This window comes from Entelurus aequoreus, linkage group LG07 (genome assembly GCF_033978785.1).
Source record: "Entelurus aequoreus isolate RoL-2023_Sb linkage group LG07, RoL_Eaeq_v1.1, whole genome shotgun sequence".
Taxonomy (NCBI): Eukaryota; Metazoa; Chordata; class Actinopteri; order Syngnathiformes; family Syngnathidae; genus Entelurus; species Entelurus aequoreus.
Window position 1 is genome coordinate 36,888,776 of NC_084737.1, and position 24,167 is coordinate 36,912,942.

Consider the following 24,167-nt stretch of genomic DNA (forward strand, 5'->3'; position numbering starts at 1 on the left):
CGCGTCGTTTCAGCCTTAGTACTGCAGGGTTTCTAGTGCCGCGCTGATTAAACTTAAACAAAAGCGATCATGTGGAGCCTTAAAAAAGTGAAATGATCACTTTCGATAAAGGTGTTAAATCTCTTAATAGGAGAACTGCACTTTTTTATTTTGCCTTTTATTCACAATCCTTATGAGAAACAAGAAGACAAAAGTTTTTTTGTTTTTTTTGCAGTCTATAAAACATGTAAAAATCCGCTTTTTCTAGGTCAGTGGTTCTTAACATGGGTTTGATCTAACCCTAGGGGTTCGGTGAGTCGGCCTCAGGGGTTCGGCGGAGGTCAAGACACACCCGACTCATCGTGTAAATAAAAACTTTTCCCTATCGGCGTATTATGGATACCCCTAAACAATGTTCCCTCTAATTTTCCATCTGATTTGCAGGTGTGTAATTTGTTGTGGTTCATTTTGTGCACCAGTAAAAAACAACAACTTTGTCTTGAATTAAAAAAAAATTTCACTAAAGAAGGGTTCGGTGAATGCACACATGGAACTGCTGGGGTTCGGTACCTCCAACAAGGTTAAGAACCACTGTTCTAGGTGGATAGCAAAGCAGGTAATGGGAGCCATCAATTCTACCTTTAAATCGCTTTAAAAATGGATTCAGAAACCATCGACAATGCTTCATGTACGTTCCGTAACCTGTATAATAACCAGGCTCTAGCGACATTGTTATGGTAAGAGTGAACATGGAGGAGCGCTTTTTTCAGCGGAGTAACACATCGCCATGCTTCCGTATTAGCCGTAAAAGCTAACTACGACAAGAGATAAGTTAGCTTCTACTTCAGCACTCGAATCGCGTTTCAGTTTGTATTAATGCACAACACAATGCGATAGGACACCAATCTGTATTGACTGAAAAAACAATAACAATCATATTACAATATCTGTAAAGTATTAGCACTACATTTAGGTCGAAATAGCTTGGCTCCAAGTTTCACATTTACACTGTCAAGTCACGCCGACCTCACTCCCTTGACTTTTGTATGCTCCAACATTTTCCCCCTCTTTTTCGTGCTCTCTTCTAGAAGCAGTAGTTCTTCCTTTATTCAGCTTCAAAAAGATAAAGTTGTTAAATCCTCATTGTCCAAAAATAGTCGTATTTGTTGTCTGTTGCCTGGTCTGTCACGATTACAAGATTAGATTAGATTTAGATTTATTGGTCCCCGTTGGAGAAATTAATTTTCACTGCCGTATATTTAAACAATAGACATTACACATCACAAACAAAAATAACAAAAATACATCATACATGACCAACACATTTACAAGCTTGTCAGACAGGTCGGGCAGGCCTGCTGTTTAGGGCGGCTATAGCTGCAGGTATAAGGCGTTTACAACATGCCGGAAGTGCGCTGCTATGGAAACAGAAATAAATGTGCTGAGGAAATCAGTTCCGGCAATGTTAAAAGGACCAAAATAAGGTAAATATTGTACACTTGTTATGAACGTGTCTGTTACTACAAACGGAGGGTTTTGAAGTTGTTTTAGAAGGCTACAACAGTGACTCCCATTAGCCACGTCTTCAAATAGTTTATTATAATCTTTAAAATCCTAAAAAAAAAATAAAAAATAAAAAAGATTTGTGTTCTTGTCTTTCATAATGATTGTGAAAAGTGCAGTTCCCTTTTAAAGGCCTACTGAAATGAATATTTTTTATTTAAACGGGGATAGCAGATCCATTCTATGTGTCATACTTGATCATTTCGCGATATTGCCATATTTTTGCTGAAAGGATTTAGTCGGGGAACATCGACGATAAAGTTCGCAACTTTTGGTCACTGATAAAAAAAGCCTTGCCTGTACCGGAAGTAGCGTGACGTCACAAGTTGAAAGGCTCCTCACATTTCCCCATTGTTTACACCAGCAGCTAGAGCGATTCGGACCGAGAAAGCGACGATTACCCTATTCATTTGAGCCAGGATGAAAGATTTGTGGATGAGGAACGTGAGAGTGAAGGACTAGAGTGCAGTGGAGGACGCATCTTTTTTCGCTTTGACCGTAACTTAGGTACAAGCTGGCTCATTGGATTCCACATTCTCTCCTTTTTCTATTGTGGATCACGGATTTGTATTTCAAACCACCTCGGATACTATATCCTCTTGAAAATGAGAGTCGAGAACGCGAAATGGACATTCACAGTGACTTTTATCTCCACGACAATACATCGGCAAAGCTCTTTAGCTACAGAGCAAACGTGTTAGCATCGTGCTTAAATGCAGATAGAAACAGAAGAAATAAACCCCTGACTGGAAGGATAGACAGAAAATCAACAATACTATTAAACCATGGACCTGTAAATACACAGTTAATGCTTTCCAGCTTGGTGAAGCTTAACAATGCTGTTGCTAACGACACCATTGAAGCTAACTTAGCAACGGGACCTCGTCAGAGCTATGATAAAAACATTAGCGCTCCACCTACGCTAGCCAGCCCTAATCTGCTCATCAACACCCGTGCTCACCTGCGTTCCAGCGATCGACGGAAGGACGAAAGACTTCACCCGATCATCCGTGCGGTCGGCGGCTAGCGTCGGATAGCGCGTCTGCTATCCAAGTCAAAGTCCTCCTGGTTGTGTTGCTACAGCCAGCCGCTAATACACCGATCCCACCTACAACTTTCTTCTTTGCAGTCTTCATTGTTCATTAAGCAATTTGCAAAAGATTCACCAACACAGATGTCCAGAATACTGTGGAATTTTGAGATGAAAACAGAGCTTTTTTGTATTGGATTCAATGGTGTCCGAATACTTCCGTTTAACTATTGACGTCACGCGCATACGTCATCATACATAGACGTTTTCAACCGGAAGTTTAGCGGGAAATTTAAAATTGCACTTTATAAGTTAACCCGGCCGTATTGGCATGTGTTGCAATGTTAAGATTTCATCATTGATATATAAACTATCAGACTGCGTGGTCGGTAGTAGTGGGTTTCGGTAGGCCTTTAAGAGTTAAGATGGTCATAATGGTTCAAACTCAGTGGGGATTAGAATAAAACCTTTTTACACTGGGCTGAGTGGTTACCCTCCATGTGTCATAAACGCTCAGCATTTGGCCCTTTGGTGCCAAATGAGAAAACAGAGGCGCGCAAGTGACAGGTGGAAACCCTTAACCCCCAGAACACATGCTTGTCATTCCAAGCTCACCAGACCGCAACAAAAAATAAACTATTTTTGTACAATTTTGTACCGGTAAATGAACCTAAACAGAACGCCAAGGTCTTACTTATTACAACATCAACAATGGTGATTGGTGTTAATGAACCCCACACTAAATTTATTTTGAAAAAAATATATATATTGGCTTCCAGTCCAACAAAACTAAATTTACTGTATTATGTACTCTCTGTGGTAAAACTAACCCGGGTGATGATGTAATGTACTACCACTTTGTTGCTTAAAAAAGGGACCTATGTGTGTGTGTGTACATTTGTATGTATGTATGGTGGAATCTGTGTGTATGTATGTAGGTACATGTGTGTGTGTCGCTGCCCCGGTGTGCATTGCTGATCGCGGCACCAGGCCTGCAGAGATGCCATGGCATGCCGGCTGTGGGTGCGGGGCTGGGCCCTTATGGCTTTTTGCCGGATGGGGTGCCTGGTGGGTGGTGGGCGGGGGGGCCTGGACGTGCGGGTATGGCTGCGGGGTTTGGTGGCGCTGGACACTGTTGGCAACCAGGCCTCATGTTTATTTTTATTTTATTTTATTTAAAGGGTTTATTTTATTTTATTTATTATTTTTATTTTTATTTTTTATATTTTTTGTTTTTGTTTTTGTTTTGTTTTGGTGTATGTATGTGTGTGTATATGTGTGCATATGTATATGTATGTAGGTGTATATATGTGTGTGTGTGTGTGTATGTGTATATGCATGCATGTGTGTATGTGTATCAATGTGTATATACATATATGTATGTATATGTGTATGTGTGTATGTATGTGTGTATGTATGTGTAGGTGTGTGTATGGGTGTGGATGTCCGGTGGATCGATTGGCCTGTATGTGGATGAGTTGGGGTAGGTGGGTTGGCGGCCTCTGTGGTAGCTGGGGGTGTGCGTTGTTGTGGTTTACGGGGTAGGTCGCTTTTTTTTGTTTCAGGTTTCGGCGGCCGCGGGTGTTTGTACTGCGGACGGGCGGTGGTGGTGATGGTTGCTGTGGTACTGCCGGCGGTTGGCGTCGCTGTGTTGGGTTGGAGTGGTTGGGGGACTGTGGCTGGTATCTGTGCGCTTGTGGGGTTGTGGGGGCTGGCTGGCGTTGGCTTGACGGCTGGTTTGGGGGCTGGCGTGCGGACGGGGTGCATTGACTTCTTCCCCAGTTGGGGGGCACCATCCCCTGGCCGGAACTCGTATGGGTGCGTTGCTGTGTGGATGGCCGGGATGCGGTGTTTGCATTGGGCATGGGGCTGTGCAGTTTTTCTGCGTTTGGTTGCTGGTATGGGCTCTGCGGGGTTGGGTTGGGGCGGGCGGGGGCTGGCTTTGTTTGGCAGGGGGTGGGCTCGCGTGACGTCACGCTAAAGTGGTCTGGTGTGGGTCACGGGCCGTGGGGGGGCGGCTTCCTGGCCGTAGTTCCTGGTTGTCGGCCGCATGGACTGGGGGGGGATGTCCGGGCCCTCTACTCCTCCTACTTATAGCACACACAGTCACACAAATACAGGACTTTGGGGGATTGTCCTGCGGGGAGGCATGGCGGGGGGTTGAGGATGACTCCTATGGGGCTCCGGTCCTCCTGTCTTGTCCCCTGCTCGGCCATCCCTCAATCTTAGCTGCATATTAGACACTTAGGATTTGGAGGGCTCGGCTTGGTTGGGACCCACCAAGACCTTGATGTCCCCCAATTTTAATCGCATTATTAGTTCCCACAAGCATACATATCTCACTCACGCTACAGTACACGCATCAATAGGGACTGGAGGTCGGCTGTAATGGCTGACCTCCTAATTTTAACTACACAGTAGACACTCTGGGGGCCTTGTACACATGCATGTGGGGGGGTTGGGGTTCGGCGCACCCCTCATTGCCTCGTCGGCCGGCGCGGATTCCGGGGACTGCGTTCTGGTGGCCTGCCAGGCTTTTATTAATTTATTATTATTATTATTTGTTTTTTTTTTTTAATGTGTATATATGTGTATGTATATATATATATATATATATATATGTGTGTATGTGTGTATGTATGTATGTATGTGTATGTGTATGTATGTGTATGTATATATGTATATATATATATTTATTTATTTTATTTTATTTTTTATTTGTGTGTGGCGTCGCGCGGGTCTCGCTTCCTGTTGGGTGGGGTCCGTGCCCGTGTGGCCCGACCTTGCGCTGTGGGGTCTCTGTTGGCGACCTGATGTGGTGGCGGCGCGGCGCCCGTGTCTGGTCTGGATACTGTGTCTCGGTTGTTTGGGCGGTGGTGTGTTTGTGCGGGTTTGGGTTGGGGTGGTGGGGTCTTTTGGCGGGGGGGGGGTGTTGGTGTCTCTTGTTTGCGTGTTGGCGTTTGGGCTTGCTGGCGGGCTGGCGCTGGCTGGTATCTGTGATCCTGTTGGCGTGTGGTTGCCGGTCGCGGTTTATTTTTTGATCGCTTTGATTTGATTGGGTGGTGCTGGCTGTCTGTGGGTGTTGTGGCTGCTGTTTCTGCTGCCGTTTGTTTGTGGTGTGGGCGCCCGTGGCTGCTGGGTCTGGTGCAGGGGGGTGGCTGATGTTGTGACTGGTGGCAGCGCGCGCGCGTGGTGGTTGTCGGGGCTGACAAACTGTGTATATGTATGTGTATGTGTGTGTGTGTATGTATGTATGTATGTATGTATGTATGTATATATATGTGTATGTGTATGCATGTGTATGTGTGTGTATGTGTACATGTGTATGTTTATGTGTATGTATATATATATGTATGTATATTTCTGGGGGTACGTTCTGGGCCTGCCTGTCGGGTGGGGGTCGGCGCCTCAGGCTACTGCATCCGGACTGCGTGTCTGGAGCTCCTGGGTCCCGCCGTCCATCCCTTCCGGGTGGCCGTCTTGGTTGGGACCTGCTGGGTCTGGTCCCTGCGTCTACTGTGGTGGCTTGGTGCTGCAGGGTATTCCGAGGTGCTGCGAGTCAGCCAGTTGTTGGGGTAGCGACCTTGTGTGTCAGCATGTCTGTGATCTTCTTTTAATTCTTTTTTTTTATTATTTATTTATTTATTTTTATAAATAGATTTAATTATTTATTTATTTATTTTTCCCCCCCTTTTTAAAAAAAAAATATTTTATTAATATTATTATTATTATTATTATGTATTTATTTATTTTATTTATTTATTCCCCTACCTCGGGGGGGGGGACTCGGCGGGGCGGTTGCTGGTTGTTCCATCTCCATCGTTGGGGTCCCTGCGGGTGGGGTGGGTGGTTCCTGTGGCCCCGTGCTGGGTGGTCCTGTGGCGGCCGGCTTGGGTGGGGTGGCCGTGGGCTGGCCTCGCCGCGCTCTCCGGGGGTGGGGGGGGGCTCGTGGGGGCCCTGTTGCCGGTGGGGCGGGGGCGGTCTTCCCGTCCGGTTGCGGGGGGTCTCCGGGCCCCTCGGGCGGGGCGTCCCGCCTTTCTGTCCGTGTGGGGTGTGGTCTCTCGCTGGCTTGGGGTCTGGCTTCCCCCTGTTTTTCTCGTGCCTTGTCCTCTGCCGGGTGCGTCTGTCTGCGGCCTGCTGCTGGCCCTTGTGGGCGGCACGGTGGGCCAGGCTCTGGGGTTCCTGTCGCTGTCCGTCTTGGCTGCGTGGGGGCGGTGGCCCCTGGTTCCCTGGGCACCACACCTACTGTTTGTGAGATGGGTTCTCGGGGAGGCTGGGGCCGTACTCTGGCTCCCGCACACACTGGGAGTCAAATGTATTGTACATGCAAATTCACATACACTCACACACATACATACAGACATACATAGGTACCTACGCTCCCACATACATATACAAATAAATACAGTACATATTTACACACTCAAAGTTCGTACATCCACACGCACATTCATTATACAAACATACTGTATACACATACTGTACATATACATTCACTGTAAAAACATACATATACACATACTGTACATATACTTTCACTGTACAAACACACACATACACATACTACACATACATTCACTGTACAAACACACACATACATATACTGTACATATACATTCACTGTACAAACACACATTTACACATACTGTACATATACATTCACTGTTCAAACACACATACTGTATACACATACTGTACATATACATTAGCTGTACACACATATACACATACTGAACATATACATTCACTGTACAAGCACACATGCACATACTGTACATATACAAGTACATATGCACACATACACTCATGCACATAATCACGTTTCATCAAACATATATTAACGTTGTTGCCCTAGGGTAAACTGGGTATAACACATGGCACACTGACAAAGCTTAACCTATTGTTACTATAACAATCTACAAGGTTAAGGTTGCTTCTCTTTCTTCCCCTCCATTTTTCTGCATTCTTTCGTATCTCAAGTTATCATTACGTATATCTATTGTTGCATTTGAACAATTGTATTGTTGATAATAAAGGTAAAGTACTGGTATTGTTTATTATCAATAGCACTATTTCTATTGGTATTCATATTGCTCCATTTTTAGTGTAATAATGCTCATTGTCATTTCTGTATTTTTTCTTTTTTTTAAATTTTCGCTAACTGCTTATTTGCTATTACTTTTACCATCATATTTGTACATGTCGTATTTGCTGATGTTGCTCTGTTGTTGTTGTTGTTGTGTTTGCTGTTGTTGTTTTTGTCTCTCTGTCTAATCCCCCTCTTGTCCCCACAATTCCCCCCTCTGTCTTCCTTTTTCTCTCTTTCTATCCCCTCCTGCTCCGGCCCGGCTGCACCAAATGATAATATAAATACATTTAATAAAGTCAAAATACAAGTAAGGCAACAAGAGAAGTATCCTACACTTCTCTTTTGTAAAGTAAATCTGAACAGCCGATATGGGCATCTACATCTGCTATATGATTTGCCCGAGAAGCTGGGCAGGACATTTAAAAAAAAAAAAAAAAAAAAGGGACCTATGATGATTTTCCTCTCTTCTGACTTAGAAATCTTGTTACAATGTTGGATACTCGTGTTAAACAATGCCAAAGTGTCAAATCATAAGGTTAGTGCATTTGAATGTGCTTGCATGCAATTTGGATGCTTCTGAGAGCTGTGTTTTGGAGTCTGTTTTTTAACAGTCTGACATCACAGATTGACGGATGTACATTTGTGGTTATCCTCCTCCCCCTCTGCTAAAAGTTTATATTTACAAAAGATACATGTGGGTACTTTTGAAAAGGGGGAAAGAGTGAAGGGTTTTATTTGCATCTAAGCGAGTAACTGTAGAATAATGTTTTCCACTGCACAATAAGGACTAAGCTCTACTTGACTTTGAAAATGCTCATTTTCATATTCAAGTTTTGCATTGAGATCCTAACAAACAGCAACAATGAGGATCCCCTCTCTTGAATTTACATCTTTCGCAGTCCGAGCCTTTGCACAGAAAGATTATACAATTGCTGGGTTGCACGTGATGTCTTGTTTGAGTGCTGTCGCTTCCAGCTCTTGGGTAGCTAACAATTAAAAGCAAAATGAAAATTCTGGGTATGTGCGCTTTTCTCGCCTGTGCAAATCCTTCCAATAGGGATGTTGGTAAAGGTTACAAATGAGAAGGGTTACTGCTGTCGCTATTGATGAGAGGAGCCGGGTCAACAACACGATCGAGTTTGCAGTGACCACTTTGTCAATGCCTGTGCGAAATTAAAATAAACCGTACAATGGTGTTTGTGATTTATGTACTTTTCCTATTCTGTAACATACATGCATATGAGCAGTTTTCCTTAGTAAACCATCAAGAAAACCTTGCAAAATACTGTATTTTTCGTACTATAGAGAGCACCGGTATATAAGCCGCACACTGAATTTTACAAAAAATATATATTTTTCATACTTTAGCCGCACCCGACTATAAGCCGCAGATATACACATTGTAAAATGAGTCGTTTACAAAAACACCTTGTAAATGGTACCTTCAATCAATCAATCAATCAATCAATCAATCAATGTTTACTTGTATAGCTCTTAATTACAAATATCTTAAAGGGCTGCACAAGTCACAACGACATCCTTGGCTCAGATACCACATCGGGGCAAGAAAAAAACTCAACCCAATGTGAACAACGATAAACCTTGGAAGGGACTGCAGAGTGGATACGGTTAGTAATGTGCAACCTTAATTGTTTCCAAACAGTGCTTGTAACACGGCAGTAAAACCACTGATCAAACAAAACAGAAGTCATCGTCATGGACCCACTAGCTGCAGATGCTAGCTCTCTAATTAGCTAAACAGACTCCACAACTCCAGGGTGACGTTTTGGCAAATTTACTGAGGTATTTGTGAAACTGAAACAATATTAAAACAATACCATTGTAAGTTAGACACTCGTAAAAGGATTAGCTAATATGCTAACACGAACAACTTCATTACATTACGATAGCACGTACACATACAATTTTGGTCAAAAGTTTACATACACTTGTAAAGAACATAATGTCATGGCTGTCTTGAGTTTCCAATAATGTCTACAACTCTTATTTTTTTGTGATAGTGATTGGAGCACATACTTGGTCACAAAAAACATTTATGAAGTTTGGTTCTTTTATGAATTTATTATGGGTCTACTGAAAATGTGACCAAATCTGCTGGGTCAAAAGTATACATACAGGAATGTTAATCTTTGGTTACATGTCCCTTGGCAAGTTTCACTGCAATAAGGCGCTTTTGGTAGCCATTCACAAGCTTGTGGTTGAATTTTTGGTGCAGTTCAGCTAAATTTGTTGGTTTTCTGACATGGACTTGTTCTCAATGGGGTTTAAGTCAGGACTTTGGGAAGGCCATTCTAAAACCTTAATTCTAGCCTGATTTAGCCATTCCTTTACCACTTTTGACATGTGTTTGGGGTCATTGTTCTGTTGAAACACCCAACTGCGCCTAGGGATGATGTTTGAAAACCGGTTCTCCCGATGCGTCGATAAGAAAAGAACCGATTCCATGGATTCGGATCCCCTTTTGAGAACCGGTTCCCGTTATCGAAGCCACTGTACCGTATTTTCGTGACCATAGGGCACACCATATTAAAAGGCGCCGTGTCAGTTACGGGTGCTATTTCTGTATTTAACGCATAAATAAGGCACAGCATATTTTTGGGCGCAGGCATGGTTAAACATACGCTAGCTTAAAACATACGCTAGCTTAAAACATACGCTAGCTTAAAACATATGCTAGCATGCATGGACGCTGTTTTAAAAAGGCAGCAGGAGTAAAGCTGAGTTGGGTTGTACTTTATTGAAGTATTTATCAATGTACTCACATTATTTTTTGATCAATCCTCATCCACAAATCCATAAAAGTCCTCATCCATCTTTTGTGTCCGAAATGAACAGCTGGGCAAGTTCTCCATCAAACACACCAGATTCCCTCTCCTCATTTTCAAAGTCAGTCTCGTTGTCCATTAACATAGCAAGCTAGCACAACAGTAAAAAAATACTTCTCTTGCCCCGTTGTGCGTATTGATTCTCTACCGTGCTGGTCCCCTTCTTCTCCACAGTGTGCTTCACCGGGATGTCAAAAGTGAGCGGCACGTCGTCCATGTTGGTGATGTGTTAGTTGGCAATTTTTGTTTTATTTACAACGCACATAGCAGCACTATATGCTCACTGGGGGCGTGCCTTTAGCGTCCTCTCTCACCTGAAACTTTCACCCTTTAACGGCCGCATGCTGTCCTCAGTCACGTCCGCTTTTCCTCTACATAAACAGCATGCCGGCCCAGTTACATAACATCAATGGCTTTTGGAACTCAGTGCACACACCAGGTGCATAATGGCATCAACATCGATAATTTCTTAACGAACATCATCCCTAACTGCGCCCAAGACCCAACCTACGGGCTGATGATTTTAAGTTGTCCTGAAGATTTTGGAGGTAATCCTCCTTTTTCATTGTCCTATTTACTCTCTGTAAAGCACCAGTTCCATTGGCAGCAAAACAGACCCAGAGCATAATACTACCACCACCATGCTTGACGGTAGACATGGTGCTCCATGCTTTCACCTTTTCTCCCCCAAACATATTGCTGGGTATTGTGGCCAAACAGCTCAATTTTTGTTTCATCGGACCACAGAACTTTCCTCCAGAAGGTCTTATCTTTGTCCATGTAATCAGCAGCCTTTAAACTTTAAACAAGCCTTAAGGTGTCGCTTCTGGAGCAAGGGCTTCCTTCTTGCATGATAGCCTCTCAGTACATGGCGACGCAAAACACGCTTGACTGTGGACACTGACACCTGTGTTCGGGCAGCTTCCAATTAATTGCAGACCTGCTTTTTGGTGGTTCTCGGTTGACTCTTAATCATCCTGCCCAATTTTATCTCAGCAGCAGGTGATAGCTTGTGTTTTCTTCCTGATCTTGGCAGTAACAAAACTGTGCCATGCACTTTATACTTACAAACAATTGTCAGCACAGTTGCTCTTGGGAACTTAAGCTGCTTTGAAATAGCTCCAAGGGACTTTCCTGACTTATTCAAGTCAATGATTCGTTTTTTCAGATCTTTGTTGAGTGCCTTTGCCTTTCCCATTGTCACGTTTGTAACCAAGTCTAATGACTGCATCACATGAGCCCTATTTAAATGGGCCCAGAGAAGTCAACAGGTATCGTCAATCATAATCACACACATGAAGTTAAGAGGCCATGCCACGGAGCTAATTTGATTTGATTGTAACTTTTCTAAATCACCAAAATTGATAATGTATGTTGCTGTATGTATACTTTTGACCCAGCAGTTTTGGTCACATTTTCAGTAGACCCATAATAAATTCATCAAAAAAAAAACTTCATGAATGTTTTGTGACGAACAAGTATGTGCTCCAATCACTCTATCACCAAAAAATTTGAGTTGTAGAAATGATTGGAAACTCAAGACAGCCATGACATTATGTCCTTCACAAGTGTACGTAAACTTTTGACCACGACTGTACACAGGAAAACACTCCTACAGACATTACATATGGGACGGTTTAATGAGTATGAATTGTTTTAGTTAAATTGTAAAATTTGCAAACAATGCTTTAAGTGATGAATGAAGAATCCTTTCAAACACTATGAACAGTTTTACTTCCGGTTCAAGTAGGGGTGTAACAGTACGTGTATTTGTATTGAATCGCTTCGGTACGGGGGTTCCGGTTCGGTTCGGAGGTGTACCGAACGAGTTTCCACACAAACATATGAAGTAGCCGCCTAAGCTAAAGTCTTAACAAGCTGCTCTGCTTTCTGCCTCTGTCTCCTACACAGCACCCAGCATTGTCCCACCCACACAACCATCTGATTGGTTACAACCATAGCGGTAACAGCCAATCAGCAGTGCGTATTCAGAGCGGTAACAGCCAATCAGCAGTGCGTATTCAGAGCGCATGGAGTCAGTGCTTCTGCGGTGGGGTTAGCAGAAAGGTGTTTAGCAGGTGAGCATCAGGCAGCGGACTCTCCCCAAATTAAAATAAACACCTCCCAGTCAACTACTAGTAACATCACTATGAGCTCGTTGACGTTCTAGAAACAAACTGCCGCTCAGCTCGCTCGCAGTCCTGGCTTGAGGTGAAGGCTAATTAGCTTTTAGCGTAACGTTAGCTCATTTTGCTGTGTGTGTTAGCTCATTGTTCAGTACAGTGACAGCTCATTTTCTACTCTGCTCCGGGGTGGACCGCTAGCCTGTCCATCAGATGGGGACATCTCTACGCTGCTGACCCGTCTCCACTCGGGATGGTTCCCGCTGGCCCCACCATGGACTGGACTTTCGCTGATGTGTTGGACTTTCACAATATTATATCAGACCCACTCGACACCGAGGATGTCGTTGTGGCTTGTACAGCCCTTTGAGACACTAGTGATTTAGGGCTATATAAATAAACATTGATTGATTGATTGATTGATTGTGCGGTGTGTGTAATCATTAGTAATGTAGCAGCCTAGTTTTGAATGGCAGGGTCCCTGCTATCACATGTTGATAAAAATATAACATTTACATAATAAAAATCAACTGAAGGTAGAAAAGCGCTATACAAGTATAACCCATTTATCATTTATTTATAACTACAGGCTCCCCAAATGCTGTAATAAATTAAGCATGATGAGTTGACTTGAAACTGTTTAATGTTGCACTTGTTATATGTAGAAGAAAAGTTTTGTCATTTGATTTAAGCAACAACTGAGCAACAACATGAAGCAGTTTAATGTTGAGCCCTGAGATCGGTAGGTTGGAGTTCAAATCCCAGCCGAGTCATACCAAAGACTATAAAAATGGGACCCATTACCTCCCTGCTTGGCACTCAGCATCAAGGGTTGGAATTGGGGGTTAAATCACCAAAATGATTCCCGGGCACGGCGCCGCTGCTGCCCACTGCTCCCCAAGGGGATGGGTCAAATGCAGAGGACAAATTTCACCACACCTAGTGTGTGTGTGACAATCATTGGTACTTTAACTTAAACTTAACGTGGGCAGAATTATTATAGTGTTCCCAAATGTTAAAAGGATAAAGCCATTGTTTACAAATTTGGTAAATAAATAACCTAAAAATTTATATTTTGTTGTTTTCTTACTGTACCGAAAATTAACCGAACCGTGACCTCTAAACCGAGGTACGTACCGAACCGAAATTCTGGTGTACCAGTACACCCCTAGGTTCAAGGCATTAAACAGGAAGTACTTTTTCAACACACAACACCTGCAGTGAGCAAACTCGTCCAAAAGATGGCGCCATAGCACAAACAATAACACCATTTTACTCTCTGTGCTTAGGTTTAATAAAAACTATTGAACACAAAACATTGTGGCCATTAGCGAAGAAAATCCATAAATTAGCCGCACCGTTTTATAAACTGCAGGGTTCAAAGCTTAGGGAAAAAGTAGCGGCTTGTAGTCCGGGATTTACGATAGTTTTAATTAAATTGTTTAACAAATCTGTAGTAGGCTCCATATTCCATAGCAATGACATATCACTAAATATTGTTGGAAACCAAATATTGCTGGACAAGAGAAAATCTACTTATTACTCTAAGCATTGAGGCAAAACATTACCTTTACACAATTAAAGCAATAGCAGACCCAAGTTATAGATGACAGCAAAGTATTTGATTTGCAAAATAAGAACAACTGCAAGAACCAATATTATATATACCGTAAATTCCAGAATACAAGCCGCTACATTTTTTCCTTTTCATTAAACATGTGTAAAGATACTTAAATTGTGTGTTATTGTTGTGCTATGGCACCATCTTTTAAATGAGTTCGCTCACTGCAAGAGCTGCTGGGTGAATGCTTGCAAGTGTTTCCTGTTGTCTAAAGTTAAGAACCGGAAATAGAAGTGCCGTTCTGTCTTCTAACCATACATAGTGTTCTACTCGTATGGATTCTTCATTCATCACTCCAAACAACGCTTGTAATTACATTATAACTGAAACAATTCATACTTACTAAACCCTCCCATGTGTGATGTCTGTAGGGGTGTTTTAATGCATATTTGTACATGCTATCGTATGGTGGGGAGGTGTGCTGCTGACCTCGACTGCGGATGTTGTGGATCGGTGGAGGGAATACTTTGAAGACCTCCTCAATCCCACCAACACGTCTTCCTATGAGCAAGCAGTGCCTGGGGAATCTGCTCTCCTATTTATAGGACTGAGGTTGCCGAGGTAGTTAAAAAGCTTCCTGTTGGCAAGAGGTGTTTAGGGCACGTCCGACCGGTAGGAGGCCATGGGGAAGACCCAGGACACGTTGGGAAGACTATGTCTCCCAGCTGGCCTGGCAACGCCTCGGGATCCCCCGGGAGGAGCTGGACGAAGTGGCTGGGGAGAGGGAAATCTGGGCTTCTCTGTTTAGGCTGCTGCCCCCGCGACCTGACCTCGGATAAGCGGAAGAAAATAGATGAATGGATGCTGCCTTCGTGTGTCACCACATGTGTTCCCCATGAATCTGAGTTTTCCACGCTGCCTTCAAGTGCACGACTAATGACATCTCCGAGTCGTCTGCAGCACGCTCCCTTAAAATAACCGCAGCTATTCGTCAGAACAAACTGACTGGACTGAATATTTTTTTGTTGTTTTATCAGGAAGGAAGGAAGAGATATAAGCGACTGATAAGTGTAAAAATTAGGGTAATGCAATTTTGTATTCACAATTTTGTCCACATTGTGATTATTCTATCTTAGCATGTTTATACATATACCTGTATATACATCTTAGTCTTAATGTTTTCAGTATTTTTAAATAGTCTTGTGAAAATGTTTACAGTAAAGTTGTATTGCATTGAAGTTATCTATAGTTGGGCTGTTACGATTCGATTTATACTCTGTTGCTTCGATTACTTGTTTACCGAGTGTAACTAATATAAATTGATCAAATCCAGACCACAAGGATTGCAGGAACTTTAAACAAGCGGACATAGTTTCCACAAAGCCGATACACACCACAGCGCTCATGTGTGCTCTGTGTGCTCTGTGTGTGTGTGTGTGTGTGTGTGTGTGTAGGGCTGTGATCTGTGTGGCAGTGAACAGTGAAAAATTGTTGTTTTTATAAAAACAGACATGGTAAAACTGCAATTTCAAAGTTGACGATATGCATTTATTAGAAAAAAGAATAAAAGTTATGGCAAGCAGAAAAATAAATGATTATTTCAACTACCGGTGTTTTCCCTAAAATACTACTTGAGGCAATAAAGTCTGTCGTATCTAATAACTTGATTAATTAGTGTAGTGCAACTTTGTATTCACTATTTTGTTTAAATTATAATTACTTTTATATCTTTATATTCATGCATGTATAAACATATTTATAATATTGTTACTGTATTTTTAAAATTGTATTTATGTGGACAATTTTACATCCATCCATTTTCTACCGCTTGTCCCTTTCGGGGTCGCGAGGGGTGCTGGCGCCTAGCTCAGCTGCATTCAAGCGGAAGGCGGGGTACACCCTGGCCAAGTCGCCACCTCATCACATGGCCAACACAGATAGACAGACACCATTCACACTCACATTCACACACTAGGGACAATTTTAGTGTTGGCAATCAACCTATCCCCAGGTGCATGTCTTTGGAGGTGGGAGGAAGCCAGAGTACCCGGAGTGAACCCACATAGTCACGGGGAGAACATGCAAACTCAGTAAAGTTGTATTGCATGAAAGTTTTCTGAAGCATGCTTGCAGTAGTTTCTGTTTTTTAGGTGAGAGAAAATGCAACATTGTGTTATATGCTATCACTGTCAAAGCATGGGAATAAGGTACTACCATATAAAACAGTGATTCTCAAACTGTGGTACATGCTTTATCTAGGGCAGTGTTTTTCAACCACTGTGCCGCGGCACACAAGTGTGTCTTGAGATACAGTCTGGTGTGCCGTGGGAGATGATGTAATTTCACCTAATTGGGTTAAAAATATTTTTTGCAAACCAGCAATTATAACCGCAAATGTGCTGTTGTTGAGTGTCTGTGCTGTCTAGAGCTCCGCAGAGTAACCGTGTAGTACTCTTACATATCAGTAGGTGGCAGCAGGTAGATAATTGCTTTGAAGATGTCGGGAACATGGTTTGTCATGATCACAATATGCGGGAGGCAGCCTGTAGGTGAAAAGGTATCGAACACTTAAACCAAAAACAAATAAGAGGCGAGTGCCGCTAAGAAAAGGCATTGCAGCTTAGGGATGGCTATGCAAAACGAAACTAAAACTGAACTGGCTTCAAAGTAAACAAAAACAGAATGCTGGACGACAGCAAAGACTTACAGTGTGTAGAGCAGACGGCGTCCACAAAGTACATCCGTACATGACATGAAAATCAACAATATCCCTACAAAGAAGGACATCGTCCGCACAACTTAAATAGTCTTGATTGCGAAAACAAAGCAGGTGCGGGGAATAGCGTTCAAAGAAGACATGAAGCTGCTACAGGAAAATACCAACAAAAGAGAAAAAGTCACCAAAATAGGAGCGCAAGACAAGAACTAAAACACTACACACAGGAAAACACCAAAAAACTCAAAATAAGTCATGGCGTGATGTGACAGGTCGTGACAGTACACCTACTTTGAGACAAGAGCTATAGTGATGCATGATTGGTTATGGTTTGAATTCATATTAAACGATTGCGAGAACGACTTTTTATTGTCAATATCTGCTACGGAGTTTAATTTTTCAATGATTTCTGGTGATTGCGTGCCTTGGGATTTTTTCAATGAAAAAAATGTGCCTTGGCTCAGAAAAGAATGAAAAACATTGATCTAGAGGTATGCTAAAGAATCACTTGATTAAAGTAGATTTTATTTTCCTATATTCAAACAGTGTTACTGTTCAAACTGAGTATTGTTACAGTGGCCAAAAACATTAAATATACTAAATAAAACCTCTGCCTTGTTTTTAATGAACACTAAGGTGTACTGTGCAACTTTTTCTTTTTTAAATGTTGGTCATTGTGGTGGTGCTTGGAGGGACACTTTTTTTTGAGGTGGTACTTGGTGAAAAAAGTTTTATAACTACTGGGTAAAATAGAAGCACAAGTCAAATGAAATTACAACCAACATTCCCGGGATGTGTACATTCGAATTCATCCAAACCTTATTTTATAACAACTATCAGTGATTGTTACTTTAAACATCAAAACACAACTCTTTGAAAGGAACGAATCCCTTCAACAAACCATGAATTTCGTCCTCTTCAACACAGTGCCTCCATTTTTAACCCTAAAAGGAGGCCAACCCTTTTTAAAGTTATCGAGCTCAGACGCGTACATTAAAGTCAACTGGAATGAGTAAGATACAAGTTGACCGGAGTCAGTTAGATAGACGTTAACCGGAGTAAGTCAGACACAAAATTAACTGGAGTAAATTGCATAATTTAATCTAAAAAAAAACAAAAAACATTATATTTATACAGTAGAGTGACAAGTACAAACTACTTAATGTCGACCAACTTACTATTTCTGCTGCGAGGATAAAACCTTTTTGGGTCTTCACGTAACTCTTCAGCTTATCCAGGCAGCTGGCACCAGAATTGGAAGCAGAAGTATCCGCCATTCTGCTTCTGTGGGGTTTGGACCGCCGTTCAAGTCCGAGACACACCGACAAATGTTGTGTTGACTGGAGGGAAAAGTTTGACCGTCACGGTGCAACACTACTGCCGCTCAAAAGCTACTAGCTCGTCTTGCTAGCAGGAAGACCAAGGTCCTCTCCACACACACTCACACAAACAGACAGACACAGAGAGAAAACACACAAACTAGGCTTGGATAAGTCAGTCACGACCACAGTAGCGCCAGTCTCCAGAAGCTGTGCTCGCTACTTGAAGCGGGAAGAAGGCAGGGCAGAAGAACTGTCAGTAGGGCGTTGGCTTTCACTTTTCTCCACGGGGAACTATGCTGCCTTCAGGGTCATCTGGGAACTTCAGCAATCACAATCTTTTACATTCAAAATACACGTTTTTAGTCCACTTCCTCAGTTTTTCAACAAGTGCAACAGTAGATAAATGCGACATAGAGAATTATAAGGGCAGCAAAAACAAATTCCAAAGGTAAATATAATCTCTGTGTGTGGAGTTTGCCTGTTCTCCCCGTGACTGCGTGGGTTCCCTCCGGGTACTCCGGCTTCCTCCCACCTCCAAAGACATGCACCTGGGTGGCAACACTAAATTGACCACAGTGTGTGAATGTGAGTGTGATTGCTGTCTGTCTATCTGTGATGAGGTGGCGACTTGTCCAGGGTGTACCCCGCCTTCCGCCCGAATGCAGCTGAGATAGGCTCCAGCACACCCCGCGACCTTGAAAGGGACTCTGATTGATTGATTAATTGAAACTTTTATTAGTAGATTGCACGGTTCAGTACATATTCCGTACAATTGACCACTTAATGGTAACACCCGAATAAGTTTTTCAACTTGTTTAAGTCGGGGTCCACGTAATCAATTCATGGTATACTATCATCATAATACAGTCATCACACAAGTTAATCATCAGAGTATATACATTGAATTATTTACATTATTTACAATCCGGGGGGTTAGATTAGGAGGGTTTGGTTGATATCAGCACTTCAACAATTGCATCATCAGAGAAATGGGCATTGAAACAGTGTAGGTCTGACTTGGTAGGATATGTACAACGAGCAGAGAACATAGTGAGTTCGGATAGCATAATTAAGAACAATTAGAAATACATTTGATTATTTACATTTGGTTATTTACAATCCGGGGAGGTGGGATATGGAAGGGGGAGGGTGTTAGTCAAGGGTTGAAGTTGCCTGGAGGTGATGTTTTAGTGCGGTTTGGAAGGAGGATAGAGATGTACTTTCTTTTACACCTGTTGGGAGTGCATTCCATATTGATGTGGCATAGAAGGAGAATGAGTTTAGACCTTTGTTAGGACAAGCGGTAGAAAATGGATGGATGGATGGGATTAGTACAGTCAATCTTTTGCAAAATTCTTATTTAGGTGATAGCAGCTACACTATTGCACTGTTGCAAGAGTTGCTTCCAATATTCCTCATACAAGTCAAATTTAAGTAAAACCTACTACCTGTTCTTCGTTAACGTTTTAATTCTTTGATGAACATTTTAACAATAACTTCTTATTCATCTGATTGATTGATCACATACATCGCGATACATTCAGCTCTTGAACTTTGATTTTAATTTCAGAGAAGCTGCATTTCCCATAGCTTTGAAGGCAGCATATTATATTTGAAATGTGGGCTTTTTTTGGAAGTTGTGATTCATTGCTTCTAACAGAGTTGGCCAAACTTTTTCCACTGAGGGTATCTTGAAAAATGAAAGCATGCGGGAAACACTTTACATCAGCGGAACCCGAACTTAAGAGTGTTTTGAGGTACGAGCTGTCTCCGCTTTTTTGTTTTACCTAAATTTGCGAAAATACATTTGCGTTACTTAGGAGCCTACCCACCGCTAGATGGTGTAGCAAATGTCAAAGTGAACCCTATTAGCCAAAACATCTCGTCTTGTTAGCTGGCATTAGTTTAAGCCAGGGGTCGGCAACCCAAAATGTTGAAAGAGACATTTTTGACCAAAAATACAAAAAACAAATCTGTCTTGAGCGGCAAAAAATTAAAAGCCTCATAATTGTTATAATGAAGGCAACACATGACGTAAGTGTCTATATTAGCTATAATAGCCTACTATCAAAATGACAATGTGTCACAGGCTGAAGCAAATCTTCGTTGACAGAAATGTTGAAATGTAATATTTATTCTACACATTTTTACAACATTAGAAACCTACAGTAAATCAGAGGCTACTCAGAGGGTGAGATAACTCCTGGAAATGACTGGCTTTTAAAGGCCATAGGTATAGATGTGTGTGTCCAAGTTAAAGGAAACAGCAAGCTGTCTTCTTTTAATATATTTATTACAATCTTTGGCAAGCTAGGTAATGTTTACTGTGGTCTGGAACAACATGGCACACAAACAGCTATATGAAATGCAGCCAATATTACATACAGATGTGTCATGAGACATGCAAAACTAAATTATATACAAAGGGGTTAAAAGTAAAGGGTATGAAATGAGCTCAAGTACATACAGCTAGCCTAAATAACACGTTAGCATTGATTAGCTTGCAGTTGTGCACTGATAAGATATGCCTGATTAGCACTCCAACAAGTCAATAACATCAACAAAGCCCACCTTTGCGCATTCACGCACAGCATAAAACTTTTGGTGGACAAAATGAGACAAAGAAGGAGTGGAAGATTTTACATGTAAACAAACTATTGCGTCACAGTCCACACTACGGTGAGTTCAAGAGCCGCCAAAATTAGTAGGACAAAACAATGTTCACCAATCAATGAATCATACACACAAACATATTAAACAGTGGGCTTTCTAACAATTGGGAAAGTTTGTGTCATGTTTGTCCTCAAACAAAAAACATACTAAACAAAAAAAATATTTTCCCCCCATCTTTTTCCATTTTCAATTCTTTTTTAAAAATGCTCCAGGGAGCCACTAGGGCGGCACTAAAAAGCCGCATGCGGCTCGAGAGCCGCGTGCTGCTGACCCCCGGCTTAAGCTATAGATCGACATAACTTTGTTTTCCAACCATGGTTAGGAAGAAAGTGAGGGTGAGGGACAGTGCTGAGAATAAAAGCTGTGAATATTCATTGAATTAAAGAAAGAAATCATCAAAAACATGACAGACCGTGTTGCCAACTTGGCGAAGCACTTGCATCGATCACTGCTGGCCTGCACCATATTGAAGCAGAATAAGTCTGATGCCAGCGAAGAATGTTAAAATAATATCTAAACTGTAGACATGTATTTTTATCCATGAAAATATGGAAAAGGTGCTGATGGTTTGTTTGACTGTGAAGCAAATGGAACGAGATACAGTTGGGGTCCACTCTCCAATGCTGTACATTACCATTACATTACTTCATAAAACTAATGTCGTTCTATAGTATATTCTATTGTATTGATTGTATACAATCTTACCTAAAATAGTTTTTAAAATCTGTTATATGTTAAAATTGTGTTGTATTTTTTTTGGGAGGGGGGGCACATACCAATTAAATTGATTTCGTTATATTTCAATGGGAAACATTAATTTGAGATAGAAGTGTTTTGACTTATGAGCTCTGTTAGAACCACTTAAGCTTGTAAGTTGAGACACTACTGTATTTCAAGAAAAAATCATCACACATATCAACTTTGGGTTCAATGTGACAAAGAATAGTCTTTTTTAGACAAACATTAATTAAGACTCAAATTTTTTTTTTTAAATGTGATAGCTTGATGCTAATTTACATTGGCTTTTCCATATACATGGTCCTGATTAGCATTAGTGATTTTACATTGCAATTTCAACACCTCCAAATGTATTAATGCAAACTACAACAGAGATATATGTCAAAGTCAAATAGCTGGTGTGTAATAAGTGCAATACTTACAGGATCAACACTTTGTAGGATGTAACATAAGACTAGATGGACAATCAGCTTCATAGCAAAGATTACTTCCTATAGGCATCACCTCGTAGTCTATACACTCCTGAAAGGTAATGTCTTGGAATTGCAACTGTGTGCAAAGTCTACTATGCAATACTTGCCAATTACTCAGAAATGTAATAAGAAAAACAAGATATAACAACTGTATGGCATAGTTATCATAATGAACTCATTTTTAAATGTTACATTAAAAATCTGATTTTATTATTAAACAATTAACATCTATTAACACACAAAAGTACTGAAAATTGGTACCATTGAGTACCAGTATTGATTCCCAAGTACCCGGAATTTGTACTGTATCAGTTCAAATATATGTATCTCTCTCTCTTTCTCTCTCTCTATATATATATATATATATAATCCATCCATCTTCTACCGCTTGTCCCTTTTTGGGGTCGCTGGAGCCTATCTCAGCTGCATTCGGGCAGAAGGTGGGGTACACCCTGGACAAGTCGCAACCTCATCACAGGGCCAACACAGATAGACAGACAACATTCACACTCACATTCACACACTAGGGACAATTTAGTGTTGCCAATCAACTTATCCCCAGGTGCATGTCTTTGGAGGTGGGAGGAAGCCGGAGTACTCTGAGGGAACCCACGCAGTCACGGGAGAACATGCAAACTCCACACAGAAAGATCCCGAGCCCGGATTGAACTCAGGACTACTCAGGACCTTCGTATTGTGAGATATATATATATGTAAACAATATCAAAACAGGAGATCACCCACCCCTTTGAACAGAAGCACACATTTTAACCTTCAACAGAATAATTTCAAGTTTATTTCATTTTTGTTTCACATGGAATCCATACAGTAAGAATACAGCAGAATTCTGGAGAGTCTTGGATATTTTTCTTCTCAGACTTATCATTATCATAAATACTAATATGTATACATCATACACAATAAACACAGCACTATCCAAAGGTGTAGAGAGTATCACAAGACATCATTCACCACAAACAACAGAGTATATTTCATTTGAGCATATTTATAAGAGCTACAGAGAGACTAAAATTGTGTATGGGGGACGGGAATAAAAGATGAAAAAGAGTGAATCCAAGGCTGAGCGTTGGACCAAAATACTGGAAATGGACAACAGGTAATTCAGATGAGGTCTGTGGAAGCATAACTACAAATGATAACATATCTCTGACCATTTCAAACACAATTGTCAGGAGTGGTGCATTATCTCGAGTATTTATTGCCAGAACTGGGCTTTAGATGGATCTAACATGCCATTGTGTTACTGTGGAGTCTGTCACCACCCTGCAGCTTCTTTAAGGGATATTTTAGGACAAGAGGAAGAAGATGCTTGCAGTAATTTCAGTTGCCATTCGAAAGAGAAGCAATAAATAAAGATTAAAGATGCAGCAGACATATCTCTGGCATTTTGTTCAGACTGCTTGAAAAAGTTTACCAGGGCAAGATCTTAAACATGTACTATAAGTTGTTTTCATGTACCCACAGTTCAAGTTCATGTAAGGGGGGAGGAAACTATAGGACTGTCTTACAACTTTCTGAACCACACAAACAAGACAAGATTCACTGACAAAACCTGGCCGATACCCACAAATAAACACGCACTTCTAAAACGGGACACTCACCGCCCTGATTAATAATGTTCAAAGCGCACAACAGCAGTTTGTGAAACAGCACAGGAAATATAGTCAAGCTCACTAAAGTCATCTTCGGGTCAGGAATATTTTGCACATCCTCTTGACAGTGATGGAAAGAAAAGAAAAACAAAAACACCTATAAGGACAAATAAAGTGAAACAACCTACTTCATACCACTGCTATTGCTATACATCACCTTTTATACACATATATTCTCTTTCATATTCCTTTTAATATGTTCACATTGTTCCCAATCCTGACGCTAATTCTGATCACATAAAAAATAACAGTAGGAAATGCAAAGATGGACTGTAATGGATTTTTAAAAAAATCACATTTGTGTGAATGGGAGAAGAGTTTGAGGGCAAAGGCCAAACTATGCGCTCCTAAACAGAACCAAAGTAAATCCAATTGAATAAC

At 41.5% G+C, this 24,167-nt stretch overlaps 1 protein-coding gene across 1 annotated transcript in view; it reads right to left on the reverse strand.

The window, feature by feature from the left end:
• The window catches only part of plp2b (proteolipid protein 2b), a 38,566-nt gene extending 19,824 nt beyond the window's left edge, over window positions 1-18,742 (reverse strand). The window contains exon 1 of the mRNA XM_062052066.1: window positions 18,086-18,742. Within this exon, the coding sequence (XP_061908050.1) occupies window positions 18,086-18,184 (99 nt within the window). The 5' untranslated portion in view covers window positions 18,185-18,742. The remainder of the gene's footprint in view (window positions 1-18,085) is intronic.
• Between the last annotated feature and the right edge of the window lie 5,425 nt (window positions 18,743-24,167).